Here is a 19580-nt window from a genome sequence, read left to right on the forward strand (position 1 = left end):
GGGGAAATTGGGGAGGAGAACCAGGCACTGACCCTTTCAATGCATCTTACAGATAGCTTTAGGTGGGCACACCTCAACCACACCTCCAGGCCTGCAGAAAGCTTGTCGGACTCTCCCTTCCAACCTCCGGGCCTTGGCTCGGGCTGTTGTCCCCTTTCCTCCCCTGCCCGGTCCAAACCATCCTTCGAGGTCTGCCTGAAATACCACCCCCCTGAAAGCTGTCACTTCCTCCTCCTGCTCTTGCTCATCCCACCCCAGCTGGGGAGCTAGGGTGCTGCACGCTCCTGGAAGCTGCACGGGGCATGGCTTCAGAAATGAAGGGGCATCAAGGCGGGCAGGGCTGGGGCCAGCTTCCTGGAAGCCCCTCTGTGGTTACCACAAGCAAGGACAGACCCCCAAGCGGTGTAGGTTTGAGTCCTCACGTCCTCACATCCCTGCCTCACCCCCACTTGTCAGCCTAAAATGCTGTGGTTTTCCTGTCAGAAGAGATTTTTTTTCGTCATCTTTCTTTGACCTCAGAGAATGAAGACATCGCTAAGGATGTTGAAGGGAGAGAGGCGAGCCCTCCTCCCATCAGGCGCCCTCTGATAACAGCTCACTTCAGGCCCAGCTTCCAGCACAGGGAGGCGAGAGGAGTCGGCTCCTGTCAGCTAGGAGGCAGGAGGCTGCTGGCCAGAGCGTGGGCGGGGGTGGGGATGCCAAAGCAGGGACATGAGGTGGTGCCTGGTGGGGAGAGTACAGAAGGAAAGTTTACATTGGAAATTTAGACCGTGTTTGAGCACAGAATTTCAGGTTGAGCATCCTAAGAGCCAAGTCAAGATAGGCAATAAGATGAGTTACACATGAGGTCACTGGTGACTGATAACAGGGTGTAGAGGTCTGCATGGGGGCCTTATCCTTGACGTGTGATGGAGACACAATAAAGGAGAGCTCAGGGAGATCTTGGGGACAGTTTCCGAGTGGCAAGTGTGGAGGAACACAGGAGTGACAGAAAAGCTAGGAGAAACCATCTTTTCTGGGTCTTACGGGCAGAGAAAGACTTTAAATGGTCCCCAAATCCTCCATAAGATGAGCTTAAAGCATTTACCTGGGAAGAGTCTTTGCTGACCCCCAGTGGGCTGTCTCTGGTCCTGGGAAAAGTTGAGGTCCCCTCACCCATAGCTGTGGCTGCTTCCTTGAAAGTCTAAGGCCAAGAAAGAGGTGGTGTCCCAGGCCCTGTCATGTGAGCAGAACTGTGACGGCCTGAAGGTGCCAGCACAGGGAACAGGTGGGGCTGGGACAGGAGGGTCTTCAGCCCAGAGGTGAGTGGGCAAGGGACCTGGAGCAGTCAGAGCTCACAACCCTGTCCAGCTGTCCCACACAGAGCAAGCACCCCCATCCATGCAGCCCCCAAGGCCCAGCAAGCTCGTGGGGGCAAATGGGAGCCTAAGGTAAGCACAGACTTTGTCGCCATCAGGGCTGTCCCCAGGTGGGAACAGAAGCTGAATGTCCACCTGGCAGTGCAGTGGGCTCAGGCAGGGGCTCCCAGCATCCAGTGGGGGTGGGGAGAAGGACCAGCTGCTCCCAAAGGCTGTGACTCCTCATAGCCATTCCAGGCCTGGGAGGAAGGACCTGAGGCCATGGGCCAAGGAGAGTGGGGCACAGGTGGGTTTGGAGTTGAGAAAGGCCTTGGTATGTATCCAGTGTTGAGTTTGTCGTTCTGGGCTATGATCCTGGGGAAATTGGGGAGGAGAACCAGGCACTGACCCTGTTCATGTGGCTCACAGTTCAGTGAGGTGACAGACGCTGAATGCATCAGCCCAAGGTAACAGCAGGGGTAAGTGCTCAGAAGGGACAGAAGAGGAAGCCAGGCAAAGATGCTGCGCATGGGGAATTAGCATGTGCAAAGACCCTGAGGCAAGAAGAAATATGGCATATAGAAGGAACTGGTGGGTGGCCAGATGACTGGCGGGCAGAAAACAGGGCTAATAGGTGGGAAGTGCAGCTAGGGGGATAGAGGTGTTGGGGCAGGGGCTAGGTGATGGCAGTGAGAGGAGGACAGACAGGAGATTTAGGAGGTAAAAAAGAAGGTAGTGCAGGTGGAGGGAGAGGATGGAGCCAAGGACAGCTCCTGGGTTTCCAGGTGGCATAACCAGGTAGAGGGTGCTGCTTTTGATGAGAGGGGAGCCCTGCAGGGGGAGCAGGTTTGTGGGGCACCAAGTCCAGTTTTGGACACTCTGAGGTGTCTGTGAGATGTGAGGTCCAGAAGGAGGTGAGGAGCAGGCAGCGGGGGTGCAGGCCCAAGGGCTGGGAGGGGTCTGGGCAGGATGTGGTCATGAAGGAGCTGGGGGCCCACGGGGGCCGTAGGTGAGGGCTGTGGGGGAGGCTGTGCTGAGCCCAGAGATGCTCTAACCACGACTGGGGAGACTGAGGCAGGAGATGAGTGTGTGGGGAAGGAGAGGGATTGGAGGTGTAGCCACTGGCAAGGGGTTAATTCTGTCAGAGAAGAATCCTGACCCCCACCCAGGGCAGGTGGGTCCCCCGGCAGTCACCCCTCTCTGCCCTCTGGTAAGAAGCAGAAGGCAGGCCTTGACCAGGCCTCACCTGGTTCCGCCTCTCACCAGCTGTGTGGCCATGAGTCAGCTTCTTCACTTCTCTGAACCTTGTTTTCTCAACCGTGGAACGGGGACGATGATGCATGCTCCCTAGCAGAACTGCGAGGCTTAGATCACTTAGGCCAGCTGGGCTAACGTTTGATGAACGTACATCAGCAGCACGTGGAGGCTTGTTAAAACAGTGTGCCGGCCCTCCCTCCGAGCTCCGGCTTCACAAGGACTGGGGTGGGGCCTGAGAATCTGCCTCTCTAACAAGCTCCCAGGTGGTCCTGATGCTGCTGGTGTAGGGACCACATTTTGAGATCCACTTAGTTTAGGGCAAGGGGTCTGGCCTTGACTAGACCCCCACAGTTCTCCTCTAGGCCTGGATCCAGGCGGGTCCTGCCAGGTTGTTGCTCCTGCTTGGCCTCAGTCTCCCTAACTGTCCAATGGGAGGAAGGAGGCCCCTTCGAAGCCTGCCTGGCAAGGTTTCGGGAGACGCAGGCGGGAGGGCAGGAGTCCCGGGCTGTTGCTGCTGGGCGTCATGCGACGATGTGGCCACCAGGGGGCAGGCGCACTGCTCGGCAGAGAGGCGGCGAGGGGCGCGGAGGGGAGCGGAGAGCCGGCTGGGCGAAGGGCAGCAGCAGGATGTGGCCAGCAACTGGACCTCGCGCTGCTCCAGCACCTCTGTGTGACCCCAGCAAGCCTGGCCACGCTCCGGCCTGTTTCCCTGTCTGCCTCGATTACTGCGGCTCCTCAGGCGCCCCGGTGAGGAGGGAGCCGCAGCGTATTTTATTTCCTTGGTTGAGGGGGGGCTGCAAACGCAGGCAGAGAACCTTACCCGAGTGTGGACCAGTCTCGCCTCGGGGCCAGTCTGCAGCCTTCACCCACCGTCTCTGCGCGCCTGGTGTCGTGGCACCCCTGGGCCCATGCTGGGGCACAGGCCCTGGCACCCCTCACACACTCACGGTTGCTTGGGAACACAGATCTGCTCCTCCTGGCCACACAGGCTGCAGGGAGAGGGGTAGGGGGCCTACCTATGAGGCTGCCTCAGGAGGACCCCACCTGAAGGCAAATCCAGTGCGAGTTTCCAATAACAGGAGGCACGCAGGTGGTAAGCTCCTAGGTGGGGCACTTTGGAGGTAGTGCTCAGGTCAGGCTCAGGAGCCCAGGGGACCCCCCGGGATTGGTTGGGATGTGCAGAGGTGGGCTCAGGGGAGGGCTGCACAGCAACCAAGTCCTGATAGAGGTGGTTTACACACGTAAATCCATTCAATCCTGACAACTATCCCGTTTGTACTATTATCCCCATTTTATAGAAGGGGAAACTGAGACACAAAGCAGTTAGGTAACTTGCCCTAGGTCACACAGAGTGAGTGGCAGAGCCTGGATTAAACCCAGGCTGTCTGGCTCAAGGGTCTGCTTCCAATGCATGTGGGAGTTCAGAGCAGGAAGCCCTTGCCCAGGTTCTGCTGGGATTCCGAGTCACCTCCCTTCTCTGCCAGGTTGGGGAGCTGATGGGCCTAGGGAGAGGCTCTCTCGCCCATTGGTCCTGTTTCTGACCCAAGGAGCACTCTGCTTCCTGGTGCCCCATTGCTGATCAGCAGACAGGACTGGGTCTTGGTGGGGCTCCAAGGCCTTTGCTCAGACCTCAACTCCGCCCATGGCTCTGGGGGTGAGCCTTCTTGGCAAAGCAGCCAGGTAAAATACAGAATGCCCAGCTGAACGCGACTTTCAGATAAATAACAAATACTTTTTAAATGTGTGTTCCAAATATTACATGGGGCGTACTTATACTCAAAAGTATTTGTTGTTTACCTGAAATTCGAACTTAACTGGGTGTCTTGTGTTTTCATTTGCTCCATCTGGCAACTCTACCCTCGGGTGTCACACTCCACCTCCCATGCCCTGGGCCAGCCTCTTTCCTTCCCCCTCTACTGGCGCCTGCCCTGGAGTGGACAGTGCCTGCCTCTCTGCTCCGGACTGACCACCCTGCTGCCTCCTGATTCCTGCTGGGTTCTCTCAGGCATCCCAAGCTCATGCACCCTAAAGTAGACTCCTCATCTTCCCTCCTGGGCCCCCGTCTCAGAGGTGTCACCACTGCCCACCCAGCCACCCAGCCAGGAGCCAGGGAGGCCTTTGGCCTCTTGCTGTCCTCACCTCTACATACTGTTTGTTCTGTCCTAAGGTCCCCACATCTCTCCTCTCCTGCTTGCCCACTCTCTCAGCCCCCATCCAGCTTCCTCCAAAATGTCCTCTGGCTGAGTCTGAACCCTGCCATCTTTCGGCTCATTCTGAATTGGGGAGAGGACTGGGGCGAGAGGCTTCAGGGAGGGAGGGCCCTGAAGACACAGAAGCCAGCAGATTCTGCCAAGTGGGGAGGTTTAATTGCTTTGTAATTTCCAAAGAGAGAGCTTTGCCTTCTGGAAATCCCAACTAGGGCTGTCAGTGGACGGTCCCAATTGTCTGGCTAGAGGGTCCCTTGGGTCTAGGTCAGTATGTGTGAGTGACCTAGGGCCCTCTCAGCAAAATAAAAGTCAGCTGGGACTTCAGGCTCCACTGTGCTCCTCCTGTTGACCCTGGCCTTTCTGTTTTGCAGCTCCCTCAGGGCCTCTTTTGACTCCCTGAAGCAACGTAAGTCCAACTGTCCCCCACCCCAGGCTGCAGGGTGAGAGGACCTTCTGGGAGCACCCATATTCCCGTAGATGGGGTGGATGGATTCTCGCCAGGAGCTCAGGCTGTACACAGGGCTGCGAGGCTGGTGGAGGATTGGTGGATGACAGAAGACGAGGTGTGGGGTGGGAGCTGGGCTTGTCCAGGCAGGGGTGTGTGTGGGTGGCCGAGGCCCATCACGTCTGATATTGGGGACTGGCATCCTTACTCTGCCCCCAGAAATGGAGAACGTGGGCAGCTCCCATATCCAGCTGGCCCTGGCCCTGCGAGAGGAGCTGCGGAGCCTCGAGGAGTTCCGTGAGAGGCAGAAGGAGCAGAGGAAGAAGGTGAGGCGGGTGCTAGGGGTGGGCCCTCGGGGGGAGGTGGTCATGGTCGCTGTGGAGGGGGTGGAGGATGGACCCTCCTGACGGAGCTGAAGGAGGGTGAGGGGCTGTGCCCCTGGCTTGGAGGTGAGGGCGATTTGAAGGAGGAGGGGAAGGGTATGGGCAGAGGGTGGGAGACAGGGAGATAGGGTGGGAGAGGCCAGCACACAGAAACACTTCTTGCTTGGAGAGGAAGGATCGTTGTAAACTGTCCAAAGACTTGAAAATGGAAACTGAACTGTGAAGGGGAAGACAGCGCCAGCTCATGGTTGGACCAGACTGGACGTAGGTGTCCTGGCCAAGCTGCTTCCCCTCTCTGCACTTCAGTTTCCCTCTTGCAGGATGGGACACTTATGTCCACCTCCCAAGCTCTGGGGACGCAGCCCAGAATCAGGCCCCCCTCAGTCTTCAAAGACAGGGCAGCAGCTCTGACTAGAGGCTCTGACCACAGAAATTCAGCGTGGCTGCCGTTCCTGCTGCCCATTGGCTAGCTGGGCTCAGACTTTCAGGATCTAAATTTGGGTTCCCGAACAGACAGTAGGTCCCCAAAGCCAGCCCCAGAAGCCGGCCCAGCCTTGAGGTGCTAGAGCAGGTACCGCTCTTAGCTGGGCCTTGCGTGCAGAGTGCAGAGCACCTGCTGTGGCAGCAAGGCCCTGGGCTGGCTATTTTGAGCTCTCCTGTGGCCAGACGGGCTGTGATGTCTGCAAAAGCTGCTCTGGATGGAGTGATGCCTTCCCCAGAGTAGCCAGAGCCCCCACAAGCAGAGAGCTGAGATGTAGTGTGCGGAAAGTCTGCCTGGGCATGTATGTGCACACGTGCGTATGGGGAGTACATGTGTGTGCGCAGAACATGGCACATGTGTGCAGACATCTGAGCATGAGCCTGTGTCTCAGTGTGTTTGTGTGTGACGAGGCAGCTTGCTGGGAGGGGCCCAGTGAGAGCCCCAGCACACAACGGCTCCATTGACAACACGAGGGACGCTTCCTTTTCATTCTCCTCATAACTTGTGCCCAATCTCTGTCCAGGCGGAGTCTCATCCTCTCTATCTGAACAAGGGGCTTGGGAGGCACGGTGGGTGCAGTGGCCCCGTGTGCCTGCATGTGGCCATGACTAAGTTTGGTGTGTGTGTGTTCACCTGTGCAAACAGGCCTGTAGCTGTGCAAGGGGGACAAGGGAGAGTGTGCTTGTGTGCACTCGTGAGTAGTGTCTGTGGGTGCTCTGTTAGTGTGCACATGAAGGCCTGTATGTGCAAATGTGAGCAGTGGGAGTGTGGGGGCCTGTTAGTGTGTACTTCTCTGTGTGTGTCATGGAATTGTGTGTGTGTGTGTGCATGAGCACACATGCATCTGGGTTGGGTATTCCTTGGCTAGAGACCAAGTCCTGGCTGGGTCTGCCCAGAGAGGACATGATGGGCAGATCCATGCCCCAGGCTTCTCTAGCTTTCTGCTCCTAGTGGTGACTGTGAAAAAGTAGGCTGTGGGAGAGGGGGGCGTCTTGTCACTGCCCCCTTCAGAGCCAGGAGGGCATGCTGTGCCTCATCCCAGGGACTCCCCGTCCTCTTGGCCTAGGGGAGCATCCTGAGGCCACGGCCCCCAGCTCAGAGCCTCGTGTCCCCTGCAGTACGAGGCTGTCATGGACCGTGTCCAGAAGAGCAAGCTGTCACTCTACAAGAAGGCCATGGAAGTGAGTGCAAGGTCTTGGGCCTGGGGGGGTGGCAGGGCTCAGCATGTGGGCCCCAGCAGCCCTGGGCTGGGCCCCTGGGACAGGGCTTGCCTCAGACCTCCACCCAGCAACACCCACGGCAGCCTGGTGGGTGCTCGGGGCTGCACTGGATGCCAAGGCCCCACACGGATTGGCCCAGACCCTGCTGTTTGGGGGCTCCTGACTGATGGGCAGGTGGTCAGTCCCAGACAGTGGTCCATATGATGGTCACACTGTCCGTTGAGGACTCCAGGGGTGGACGAAGAAGGGACCTCTGAGCTGTGTCCCCTAGGACACTGAGGGAGAAGGAGACAGAGGGTTCCACAAGAGGGGACAGCACGTGCAAAGGCTGGCATCATGAGGGTACATAGCATTTTCAGCGAACTGCTACTGGTTTGATGTGACCACACCTCTGAAGAGGCCAAGGCCATGGCAGGGCTGTACTGTCCCCAGTGGGAAGGGGCCTGGGAACCAGACTCCATTCTCCATCTCCATGCTGGACCCCAGATCCCTATCCCAGGTGGGGAGGTCCCCACTCCACCCACAGCCCCCTAACAGGGAGAAGGGAGGCTGGGCTCAGGGAGCCTCCCTCTGGGGCACCTAAGTCACATGTCTCCACACTCCCAGTCCAAGAAGACATACGAGCAGAAGTGCCGGGACGCGGATGACGCCGAGCAGGCCTTCGAGCGCATTAGTGCCAATGGCCAGCAGAAGCAGGTGGAGAAGGTGTGTAGGGCCACTGAGGCCATGTGCTGTCACCCAGGGCTGGGGCAGGGCGGGGAGACAGGGAAGGGGTGCTTCAGGCACCCCAAGGCAAGATCTGCATCTGGGACATGCTGGCTGGTCACCCCTCTCTGAAGCTCAGTCTCCCTGTCTGTGAAGTGGGTTTCCTAGAATCTCAGGGCAAAGACAGACAGGGTCAGCCTATCCCCTTTGCCGTCTCCAGACTGCACCCAAGGACCCATTCCTCAGAGCAGGGTCCTGCGGCCCAGGCCCAGAGCTCACAGGGCAATGAGAGCAGACACTAACCCTCACACAACCCTGGGAGAAGGGACCAGTAGGCCCATATCACAGAGAGGAAACTGAGGCCCAGAGATGGTGAGTGACTTGTCCAAGGTCTCAGAGTCAGGTCTCAGAGAAAGGATCCAAACCCAGGTCTTGCCTGCTCTGGCCTCTGGGCCAGAGGTCTCAGAGCCACCAGGCCCAAGAACACATTTTGCCCACTGCACAGACGAGGAACCTGAGGCCTAGAGAGGGTCGGGGCCTGAGGGTGGGTTGGGGGCAGCAAGTCAGGGACGAGAGCCCAAGTCCCAGCCAGTGGGTCCAGCAGGGGCCATGTGGGGCGTTAGGGCCTGGCCCTGGTCTCCATCTGTCCCTCTGTCTCAACATCTATCTTTCAGGTTATCTGCATGGGCTGTGAGTTTCTGTTTTTATTCTTTTTTCACTGGAACCAGCCTGTGGTCCTCTGTGGGGTGAGGCTGGAGGGAATGATGGAATGCGCCCACAGCTGGCTCCTGAGTGAGGCCCTGGGTGGCTAGGGAGACTGTGACAGAGTCCCCTCCGAACTGCCCAGGGAGGCTAGGAGCCCGAGGACGGGGCCGGTCGTGCCAGCGCTCAGTGCTCCTTCCCTCTGTCTCCTCAGAGCCAGAACAAAGCCAAGCAGTGCAAGGACTCAGCCACAGAGGCAGGTACGGCGCCAGCCCGCTTCCTCAGACTGCAGGTGGGGCCTGGAAAGTCCTTCCACCACCACACACTTCCTGGGGGCACACATACTCACACACGATGACACGGAGTCACATGCTCATCACTCTCACTTCCATACTTATGCAAGTTAAGTAAAAACATTCATTTTCTCTCATTTGCCAAGACTGTTCTTGGAGCTTTTCATGTCTTAACTAATCTGCAGAACAATCCTATGAGATGCCTGCTATTATTATCACCTTTTTTAAGAGATGAGGAAACTGAGGCACAGAGAGGTTAAGTAATTTGCCGAAGGTCACACAGCCAATAAGTGGTGGTGACTGCATTCAAATCCAGGCCATCTGGCTCTAGAGCCCAGGACTTTCACAGCCACAATCATGGGAGACAGACCCACTCATATATACATATGTATCATTCATACATACATTGACACACACATGCACATACACTGCTGTCCCTGGGCCTCTGTCTCCTCTATCCTTTGCCTGATGCCAGAACCCCCCAATACCCCTTGTCCCTGCTGGCACACCTCCTAGGACAGAGCACTCACCCTCGCTCCCTTCCCCTGGGAAGGCTCTCTCTTCGACTCTGCCTTTCCCAGGACCCAGCTGCCCCCTTGGCTGGGGGACAGATGAGCCCCAGAGATCTGGGGATGGAGGTCATGGCCCAAGCCTGCTGGGTTGCCAGCCCAACAGCTCCCGACGCTCTCTCCACCCATCCTTCAGTGCCGCCCTGAGCCTCAGTTTCCCCTCTAGAAAGTGAGATGGGGGGACCTGGGGATGGCAAGATGCCTGGACTCTGGCCCCCGGTGTACGAGGCTCTCCTCCAGCCCCGGCCAGCTCAGAGCATGGTGGGGAGCTGAGAGTTCCCTCAAAAAGAGCAGTCCCAGAGTGGGTGGCCCTGACTAGTGTTTAGATGAGGCACCAGCAGCCAGGGTAGGTATCTCTAGGGAGGAGGAGGGCACCCTGGGCAGGGGCACCACAGGAGCCCAGGGGTGGGGCTGTGGGAAGCTGTCTATGCCACTGGCCTTCCAGAACGGGTGTACAGGCAGAGCGTCGAGCAGCTGGAGAAGGTGCGAGGCGAGTGGGAGCAAGAGCACCGGACCACCTGCGAGGTGCGTGAGCCCCAGCTGGGCCTCTGGGTCCCCAGCCGCAAAGTGGGAAAGGTCACCGTCCCTGCTGCAGCTGCTCCCTGGGGGCAGCGAGGCAGTGGTGGGGAAAGGCAGCACCCCTTCCTCCCTTCATGCGTCTGCTCACTCCCCAGGCCCTGTGCTGGGGCCTTGCCCTGGCTGTTCCCTCCCGGCTTGGTGCCCTGGGTCCCTTTGTGCAGACAGGCATCCTTTACCCATTTTGCTGAAGCCAAAACTGAGACTCTGACAAAGCCCATGGCTTTGCCGGGCCCTACTGATGGATGGCCTGGGAGACAGGCGTCAGGACTCCAGGTCCAGCGCTCCTCTTCTGTCACCCCCAGGGCCTTCTCCAGTGTGTAGTGGAGCCTGGAGGGAGAGTGGGGGCAGGAACCCCACAGGCAGCTCAACCTCCCTTCCCAGAACCTCAGGGGTGGGCCAGAGGTGGGGGCGGGGACCCCCAGGAAGGGTCTCTCCCTTAGACTTGGCTGTCTGCAGAGGGGTTTGGCTGGTCAGCCATAGCTGAACTGTGAGTGAGGCCCACCTGGGCTGGCCCTCCTCATTTCTCACCTCCCTCCCACCACCCCCAGGCCTTCCAGCTGCAGGAGTTTGACCGGCTGACCATCCTCCGCAACGCCCTGTGGGTACACTGCAACCAGCTCTCCATGCAGTGCGTCAAGGATGACGAGGTGGGACTGAGGGTGGGGGGAGGGAGTGTGTGAGGAGAGGGTGGCCTCCAGGCAGCAGCACGCCAGGTCTGAGTCCATCAGCAAACACCTGGTCCTCTGTGGTCCAAGCCCTGGCTCCAGGGGTCTCCGACCTCAGCACTTGGCCTTGGTCCCAGGGCCCCAAGGACAGGGAGCTCACCCCTCTGAGCCATGGCCCCTCTGGCTGGAAGCCTGTGCGTTTGTGGTGACCCTGGCTTTGCCCTCTTGGAGCATCCTGCTCTGAGGTCCTTGCCTCTGCTCTCAGAGCACGGAGCACCTGCTCCCTCTGCTGGGGTTGGGAAGGTAGGTGGACACAGCCCCTCAGAGGTTTGCCGAGAGGCTGGAGGACCCTGGGCTGCCCCGCTCCAGGTCTGGCGCTCCCAGGGGCTGAGGTGCAGTTCCTGCTCTGCCCAGCAGATATCTTGGGGGTGTCCTGGTTCCCCTTACTGAACTCTACGTGCCGGGTGGGCTGTGGGTCCTCCCCAGCAGACAGGGGCTGCCACCTCCCCGCCAGGGGCCCCGACCTCTGTTAATGCAGCCCTAGAGCCATGAACGCTTTCTTGAGGCAGCCCTGACTCCGCAATGCCCACTGCCTGACCCCTTCTGCCCATGGGCTGTGGGGTTTTGGGGTTTCTTTTCCCCCAAATGACTCAAGCCCACCTGGTGGCCTCCTTGTGGCAGAGGAAGGAATGTGGGCTCTGGATCCTCTCCTACTGGAGCCAAAGCCTCGCTGCATCAAGTCCTCGCTCTGTGACCTTGGGCAAGTCCCTTTCCTTCTCTGAGTTTCCTCATCTATAAAATTAGGAAATAGTGTCTACCTCAGAGAACAGGAGTGTGGTAAGTCCCTTGCATGGACCTTGTGTCCAGTAGGTGTTCAGGAAACAAGAGAGGCTGTCAGCCAGGGCTCGGACCCCTCAGGCAGGCCTGGGGCAGCTACATCTCAAGGCCCCTGAATACAGGCGCTGAGCTGTGCACATGAGGCTGGGAGGAGGCCGGTGGAGTGGGGGACCCTAGCTGGAGTTCAGACCCACAGAGGGGCAGGGCTTTGGCGAGGGGGCATGGAGGCTCGGCCCCTCAACCTCTGCTCTATCCTGTCCCCAGCTCTACGAGGAGGTGCGAGTGACACTGGAAGGCTGCAGTGTGGACACCGACATTGACAGCTTCATCCAGGCCAAAAGCACGGGCACGGAGCCCCCGGGTGAGGCCCAGCCCGCAGGCAACTCAGCCTCTGGGTCCAGGCCTGCCTGTCCCTGGAAGGCCTGGCCCTGGGTTCTCTGAGCCTCAACCGCCAGGACAGGGCTGTGGGGGCTCACAGCTCGCTTCTGGGCAGAGGACCATTGGTCAGACCCCGGGGAAAGGGTCGACAGTGCAGTCCCTTGGCTGGGTCCCTGGTCTGCGGCCTCCTCCGAGGCCAACGATGAGCAGAGATTAAGAATGCTATACACTCAGAAGGGGGAGATGATGGGGAGTACAAGTGGGGAGCCTCCTCAGAGCCCCACCCCCAGCCTCTTTGGTGCCACCAAATCATGAGTCTGGACTATTTGGTCTTGGTGGTACCCACAGTGGGGTCTGTCATGGAAGCAAGAGAGGCCCCCTCCCCAAGTACTAGGGTGGGCCCCAGTCTGAGTCTCTGGATGGGGGCAGGTTGGGGTGTCAGGTGGCACAGGTCCTCCCCGCTCTGCCCTCACCAACCCTGGCCTCATGGGCCTGCTGCCTGCAGCTCCGGTGCCCTACCAGAACTACTACGACCGGGAGGTGGCCCCGGCATCCAGCAGCCCTGGCGTCCAGCCATCTTGCGGTATGATAAAGAGGTGAGGCACCCGATGGATGCAGAGGCTGGGGCCAGGTGGGGAGTGCCAGGAAGCTGGGCCAGCCTCTCCTCCTGCAACTGACTCTTGCACACACATTTACTGAGTACCTACTGTGTGCCTGGTACCGTGTTTAGGTGCTGGGTACTCTTCTGGGACAAGACAGGCTCAATCTAGCCTCATGACACGCTCAGCGCAAGGGCACCCAGGCATTAAACAAATAAGCACACCCACTTTCACTGTGTTCAGAGCTCCGGGGAGGCCCCAGGCTGGCTTGTCCCTTGGGCCCTGCTGCTAGTCTGGGTTAGTGCCCTGGACCTTCAGGTTGCAGTAGCGACACTCTCCCACTGGCATGGGATCAGGGCATAGGAGCAGGCCCTGCAGCCAGTACTCTTGGAGAATTCTCCAGGCCTTTCCAGGGCCCCTTCACTGGTCTGGCTGCGGCAGTGCCAGGGCCGTAGTGGCATGTCTCAGTGTGTCACCTGCACAAGTCATGCACCTTCTCTAGGTCCAGAACCCCTGAGTGTTGGGGTCAAACTCAGAACCTAAGGACCCTCCTGGTTCAGGCCTTGGGTGACAATGGTGACAGCCCAGTGGGAACACCGTAGCCTGCTCAGGGAGCCCTCCAGCAGCCAGGTCCCTGAGGGGGTCAGGTGCCCCATCTGTGGGCATCTAGGAGCATCCGTGGGTTTCATATGGTACCTGTGGCCCGCTCACATCGTGAGGTCTCTGTGACCTCCTCTCTCCATCTGACCTAGTGCAGGGAAGGGCCTGCCTTTGGAAGGTGGCTGAGGGTGGGGTTGACAGAGCTCCCAGCTCTCCGAGGACAGCTCATTTCCAAGGCCTCAGGAGCCCCTGGAGCCACCCTGCAGCATGTCTCCTGGGAGACAGGCTCGTGAGAACCACCAGCCCTCAGAGCAGAGAGCACAGGATGCCCCTCTGAGAACCTTGAGCAAGCGATGACCCCAGAGGAAGGCATTCACACTCTCAGTCTTAACAAAATCTGGGGAGGACCTGGATCTCAGCACAGGTGGTCATTTCAACAACTAGCCGGAAGAGCAGTGTCAAGAAAGGAAAGGGGTGCCCCACGAGGAAAAAAGTAAAGGAGAGAGAGAGATCCCATTGGGTGGAGGAGGCCTGGCTGCTGGAGGGGATGGGCAGGGGACACTGTGTCGGGGCAGCCAGAAGCCAGGCAGGGTTGGGGAGGGGCAGGGGGCAGTGGCTGGGAAGTGAGTGGAGGGAGGAATTGGAATTGCAAGTGTAGACAAATCTGGGGAAACAGGGCAGTGGGGCAGGGCGCACAGCGGCCTCAGGAAGCTCTGCTCCTGCCAGCCACAGCCCTGGGGCTTTGACCCTGCCCTCTGCTGTCCATGGGGCAGGAGCATGTCATAGGTGCTATGTCTGCATGGCCTGTGTTAGGGTTAGGCTTCTTCATGTGTCCAGGTCCACACTTACATGTCCATGTGCTCCCATCCTGGGCTTGTGTGTCCTCCTGGGCCCTCAGCTCCACAAACTCTGTGAGTGTGTGTGTTTGGCATGGCGAAGAGGCCTAGACTGTCTTGCCCGTGGGAGAGGCCCCTCGTGTCTCACCTGGCACTGCAGGGCAGCCTCTCACAGGCCCAAGTCACAGCCCAGCCCCTTGTCACGGCCCCTTGGGTCTGGCTCAGTACCCATTCCAGTCTTGTCTCCCACACACCCCAAGCTGGTCCACTCCACTCCCCAAACTATTCCACCTGCACCTTTGCACCCCCCCTCCCATTCACCAGCAATGCCTTGCACCCCAGTCTCTGCCTGTTAAAGCTGAGTCTTTCAAGACAGCTTGAGCCCAGCAGGAAGACTTTCCTGAGGCAGGCTTGTCACAGCAGCCTCTACTTATTTAGCCCTTAGCACTGGCTGCTTCATGGGGTGACCCCATCTGCTCTCCACTAGTCCCTCAGTGGCTGCCTCTTGCTTATTCCATTCTTTTCTCTATTCAACGAATCTTCATGACTCTGGCTAAGTCCAGGCCTGAGCCAGGCGTAGGGGACGGGGTGGATTAGCCCAGCACTGCCTCCTGCAACTCACATGTACATGGGGGACCCCACTTTGCATGGTCCTGGAGTGGCGAGACTGGCCGGGTCCCTGTGGGACCGTGGGGAGGAGAGCTGGCTGGGCCCTGGCAGGTAAGGGTCTAAGGGGGCCAAGCTCTAAGGACAGCTCATTCTCCTGCCCGGTGGGGAAGGCTGTTAGGAGGAGGCTGGAGCAGGAGCCTGGTGGGTGCCAGGCCCTGCAGGAAACAGGTGCTGAGAAGAGGTCCAAAGTGCAAGGGACTGAGAGGCACTGCTGGGGAAGGAAAGCCCACTGGGCCTACTCTCTGGGGAGCCCTCACGCCTGAGGGGCACCCCCTAAATCACATCCTCACCTGGAGGCTAGAGGCAGCCCAGCCCTGGAGCTGTGAGGGCTCCCTGCCTCACCCCCCTCCCTCCAGGACCTACTTGCTTTCCTCCCTGTCCCCAGGTTCTCCGGGCTGCTGCATGGAAGTCCCAAGACTGCATCAGTGTCAGCGTCTGCAGGTAACTGGGGGTAATGTGGGGGTAAGGAGAGGACACCTATATGGCACAAATGGGCCCTCCAACAGCTTGGGGCAGGGAATGGGAAGAGGCTGAGCCAAGTCTGGGGGAGCTCCATGCCAGGGGGGCCTCCAGGGACCACTGTCCTTTGAAAGGGGCAGGCTCCAGGCCTCACCTTGCTCTCGGCCTCCACAGAGACCCTGACCCCGACCCCTAATCGGAATGAGGGTGTCTATGCCACCATCGCGGTACAGGAGGCGCCAGGACCTCCTACCCTGCCAACCCAAGACTACAGGGCACTCTATGACTACACGGCCCAGGTGAGGCCCTCGCCCTCCTCTCCCTCGCAGGAGGGCACAGATATGCCCAAGTGTGTGTTCACACGTAGGCAAGTGCACTGTGAGTGTGCTAGGGTATGTGTCCTTAGAATGTGTCCCAGCATTTGGGAGGGGCTCAGTGCATATCTGCATAGCAAATGTTGATGAATGGGTACCAGGGCCTGTGTCTGCCCAGTCTGTTCACCTGCACCCACGTGGTCTCTAGGCAGACACAGGCGTGTGTATGTGTGTGTGTGTGTGTGCATGTGCCCAGGTGCAGGCAGGCTGACAGCACCTGGAGCTACCTGCAGGACCCTCAGGTTTGGGCCTTGTTCTCCATGGCCATGGGTGCCAAGAACAAGGCATAGCCAGAATGGGTCCCACAGCTGTGCTGGGGTTGATTTTCTGAGGTCCACGGAGAGAGGGTTGGTCAAGGAGCCACAGGGCAGCTGTGCTAAGATCCCCAGAGTCCAGTCTGCTCCCTGCTTTGAAGTGAGGGATGCAGAGCCAGACCCCAGATCCACCTGGACTGAGCCCAAACATCCCCTTGGGGCTAGGCAGGCTGTGCCCTGAGCTGCACTGACTCCCAGAGCTGGTCCCTGGCAGGAAAGACAGGGCAGAATGATGGTGTGCTTGTATGATGGTGGTAACAGGGCTGGGGAAGTACAGGGGAGCTCCCAGGAGAGGGGCAGGCTGTGCGCAGTGAGCCTGGAGTGAGCGCGCACCCTTGGGCTTCGGGCATGGTGAGCACACCTGACCACTGACTTGCTAAGGTCGCTGTGTGTCTGGAGCAGGGAGGGAGAAGGGAGCAGCAGGGAGGTGAAACAGGGAAAAAGTCCCAAGTTGTGGGAGGCCTACAATGACAAACTGGGGAGAACAGAAGGCTGAGTCCCACAGGGCACCCCACATCCTCTATGTCTCTAAGGGCTGGCCCGGCCCAGAGTGGCCTTGTTCTGAAGCCCGAGGAGGCTGGGCATATCTCAGCTGAGGGCCCACCTGGGAGACAAGCTCACATTTACTGCCTGGGGTGGGGTAATGCCCTGTCAGAGCCCTCCCAGCAGGCCCCTCAGCCTGATGTGCTCTCATTCTGTTGCCCAGAATTCCGACGAGCTGGACATCTCTGCAGGGGACATCCTGGAGGTCATCCTGGAAGGGGAGGATGGCTGGTGGACAGTGGAACGGAATGGGCAGCGTGGCTTTGTCCCCGGTTCCTACCTGGAGAAGCTCTGAGGAAGGGGCAGCAGCCCCAACCTGGACCTTCCCTGCTCATGGGGCCAACAGTGCCCCCCATCACTGCCCTGGCCCTGCTGGGGCCCCGAGACCGACCTACTCCTCCAGGACAGGTGCTGGCCATTCCCCGGCAGTCACTCCCACAGAGAATAAAGGAGTGCATTTTTCTCCTCGGTGTGAGGGTCCTTTTTTCTTTTTCCTGTCCCCATGTCCAGTGCTCAATTCAGAGGAGGAAAAGGAGTGAGAAGTCTGGAGAGCAGAGCTCACCTACTTCTAGTGTTGTCACTGAGGCCCCGGCTGGGTCTGTCCCAAGGTTTGTGGGGCTGGTGAGGAGCCTTGCCCTGGTCCCTGGGAACTGACAGACTGCCAAGGAGACACACTCACAGGCAGGCAAATGGGAGAGGGCAACAAGGGTCTGGGAGGATGGGGGGGTGAGGAGGAGGGGCTCAGGAGAGCTGGGATGGGGGACAAGGCTTCCTGGGGGAAGCAGCAGACAGGACACAAGGAAACAGTGAAGAGCATCAGGGCAGGGCAAGTGTGTGAGCACAGGGAGGAGGTGGGAACGCCTAGAACATTCTGGGGATGCCCCAAACTCAGTCTGGGGCAGGAAGTAGGCGATGGGTCCGCTGGAGGTGGAGAGGCTGTGGTACGGAGTCTGGGGAGACAGGCTCAGAGGCTTGTGGAGGCAAGTGATTCTCGCTGTCACCCGGACTCAGCTCGGGCCCAGGGAAGCCACTGCTGCCTGTGTCCCTCCCTCTCACACACGGCGCACCCCGCCAGGCAGGGGTTCCAGAGCCCATGCAGGCTGACCCTGGGCACCAAGGTGGCCAAGCTCCTCTTCTGTTCTTGATGTTCTGAGGCCTTTCTCATTTTGGATCCAGGCCCCAGAAACATAACTCCTACTGCTGGCCAAGAGCTGCCAAAGCCCTGCTCCAGACACGGTAGGCTCCATCCACACCAAAGGCTGTGCAGGGAGAGCCAGTGGGAACTGGGCCTCCCCAACACTCACCTGTGGGAGCCCCGGCACTCTACCAGCACAATAGGCCAGCAGCCCACCTGGACTCAGGGCCAGACTGTAGTGGGTGGAGTGGGGGACACGTGGTTCTCCTCCACTGGGCACAGCTTGAGAGAAACTGTTGAAGGGTGTTACTGTCCCCTGTAAAACCATCTTTCTCTGGGACTGTTAATTACTTCACTTGCTCATGCATAAACCTTTGTGACCCGCCCGCTACGAGAGCAAGATGAGTAAGCCTCAGTCCCTTGCTTTACTCAAGGAGCTCTTGACCTGGTGAAGGGGACCAAACAGCCCAAAAGGTTAACGACAGTGCAGGAAATGTCCTGATGTGCAGAGCAGTCATGAGGCTTCTGGGGACAGATGACCTGAGATGAGCCAAGGAAACGGGGAAGCTGTTCCAGGAGAAGAAAGGGGGGCCTGCCTCTGGTAGCCTCACAATGGACAGGGAGAGGGTTCATGCATGAGACAGAAAAAGGAGTAAGTGGCATCACTGGGAATTCCCCAGGCTTTAGAACTAGTCTCCCAAGAGACTTTGGGAGAACCTAATCTGACTTCCTGCATGATGCCCTCCCCACCACTCCCGGGGACTGGGCACCCCAGTCGGCTTCAACAGCTCTGGTGACAGAGACCTCATGACACCCACAGAAGCCTGCTGTAGACCTGTGGCTTCCCGCAGGCACTGGCTCTGCCTGGCCAGCCATCGACTTGACAACCATACAGACCCCATGCCCAGGCAAACGTCAGATGCCACAGCGGCAAAAATGAGGCTTTTGACCAAGCTCTGCCCCAGGAAGAGGACTAGGAGGGGGCTCGTAAGGGGGGCCTGTGTGTATTGCAGATGTCCATCTTTATGCCCTCATCTTCATCATTTGAGCAAAAACATGGGTGTGATTAAGCAAATGTGACACCTGGTAAAGGAGGGAGATGGGTTTCTTCTTTGGGGGAGGGAAAGCACCTTTGAATTGCAGCCTCTCACTCCAGTCTCAGGTGAGTGGGCACCTCGCAAGTCTACCAAGCAGTGAAAGTGTTGCTTACTGCCTAGGTATTATTCATGCTGGGGCCAGGCAGAGATGAAAAGGCAGCCCCCTGGTGTAGGTAGGACCCTGGAAGCAGGGCTCTGGCTAGCCCTGTGCTGATGTCACCCACCATTGCTTCTGCCAGCAAGTGTCTGGCAGACGGGGTGGGAAAAGGCTTTGGGCCTGTGAAAAAAGCCAGACTGAGGCTTAAATCCTTCCTGAATGTCATTTTCCTTTGTAAAGCACATCCTACAAGAGAACTGACCAAACGCCCCACACCTGTCCCTGACACAGTTGAGGTTTAGAAATAGGGATATTTGGTGAGAAAAATGTAATCTGGTGCTTGGTCTCATACTCCCCTGAAGGAGAGAGAGGGAGAAGTCAGTGAATAAAGACCAGGCTATGAAAATGTTTGGCTGGGCCAGAAATGTTGCCCGGGACAGCCAGGTACGATACCTGTCAGGCAGCCTCAGAAGGAATGCAATCAAGGGATTTTGATGACTTGTGTGTGACAGGCACTGTATTTGATAATGGGTATGTGTGTGCTAAGATAAAGGGCTGCCTTCAAAGAGTTAACGCATGCCAGGAGAGGTACACAGATGCTATAACCTCTCTGATACAAGGCAGACAGTAAGCAGGGCAAGAGTGGGAGAGCAGGCGCAGGCTGGCTCACAGAGATGCTGGTGGCTTGTCTCAGAAGTGGCACCTGGGCTAGAGAGCAATTCTGGAAGAATGAGGGAGATACAGCAATAGGACTTGGTAATTGAGGCGATGCGAGACAGAGTGGGAAGAGTAAAAAAGA

The 19580-nt window shown here is 58.5% G+C and overlaps 1 protein-coding gene across 3 annotated transcripts in view; it reads left to right on the top strand.

Annotated features, from left to right (window-relative positions):
• The window catches only part of PSTPIP1 (proline-serine-threonine phosphatase interacting protein 1), a 41576-nt gene extending 24654 nt beyond the window's left edge, over positions 1–16922 (top strand). For 2 of the 3 annotated variants that reach the window (XM_070268843.1, XM_005602895.4), the window contains 12 exons: positions 5173–5207; positions 5466–5572; positions 7229–7291; positions 7937–8035; positions 8952–8997; positions 10045–10124; positions 10727–10825; positions 11945–12041; positions 12564–12654; positions 15148–15203; positions 15396–15520; positions 16616–16922. In XM_070268843.1, coding sequence (XP_070124944.1) covers positions 5173–5207; positions 5466–5572; positions 7229–7291; positions 7937–8035; positions 8952–8997; positions 10045–10124; positions 10727–10825; positions 11945–12041; positions 12564–12654; positions 15148–15203; positions 15396–15520; positions 16616–16747 — 1030 coding nt within the window. In that variant the 3' untranslated portion in view covers positions 16748–16922. The remainder of the gene's footprint in view (positions 1–5172; positions 5208–5465; positions 5573–7228; positions 7292–7936; positions 8036–8951; positions 8998–10044; positions 10125–10726; positions 10826–11944; positions 12042–12563; positions 12655–15147; positions 15204–15395; positions 15521–16615) is intronic. The other variant, XM_070268839.1, reaches the window with a different exon arrangement.
• The last annotated feature ends 2658 nt before the right edge of the window (positions 16923–19580 follow it).

The sequence above is a fragment of the Equus caballus genome, chromosome 1 (genome assembly GCF_041296265.1).
Source record: "Equus caballus isolate H_3958 breed thoroughbred chromosome 1, TB-T2T, whole genome shotgun sequence".
Taxonomy (NCBI): Eukaryota; Metazoa; Chordata; class Mammalia; order Perissodactyla; family Equidae; genus Equus; species Equus caballus.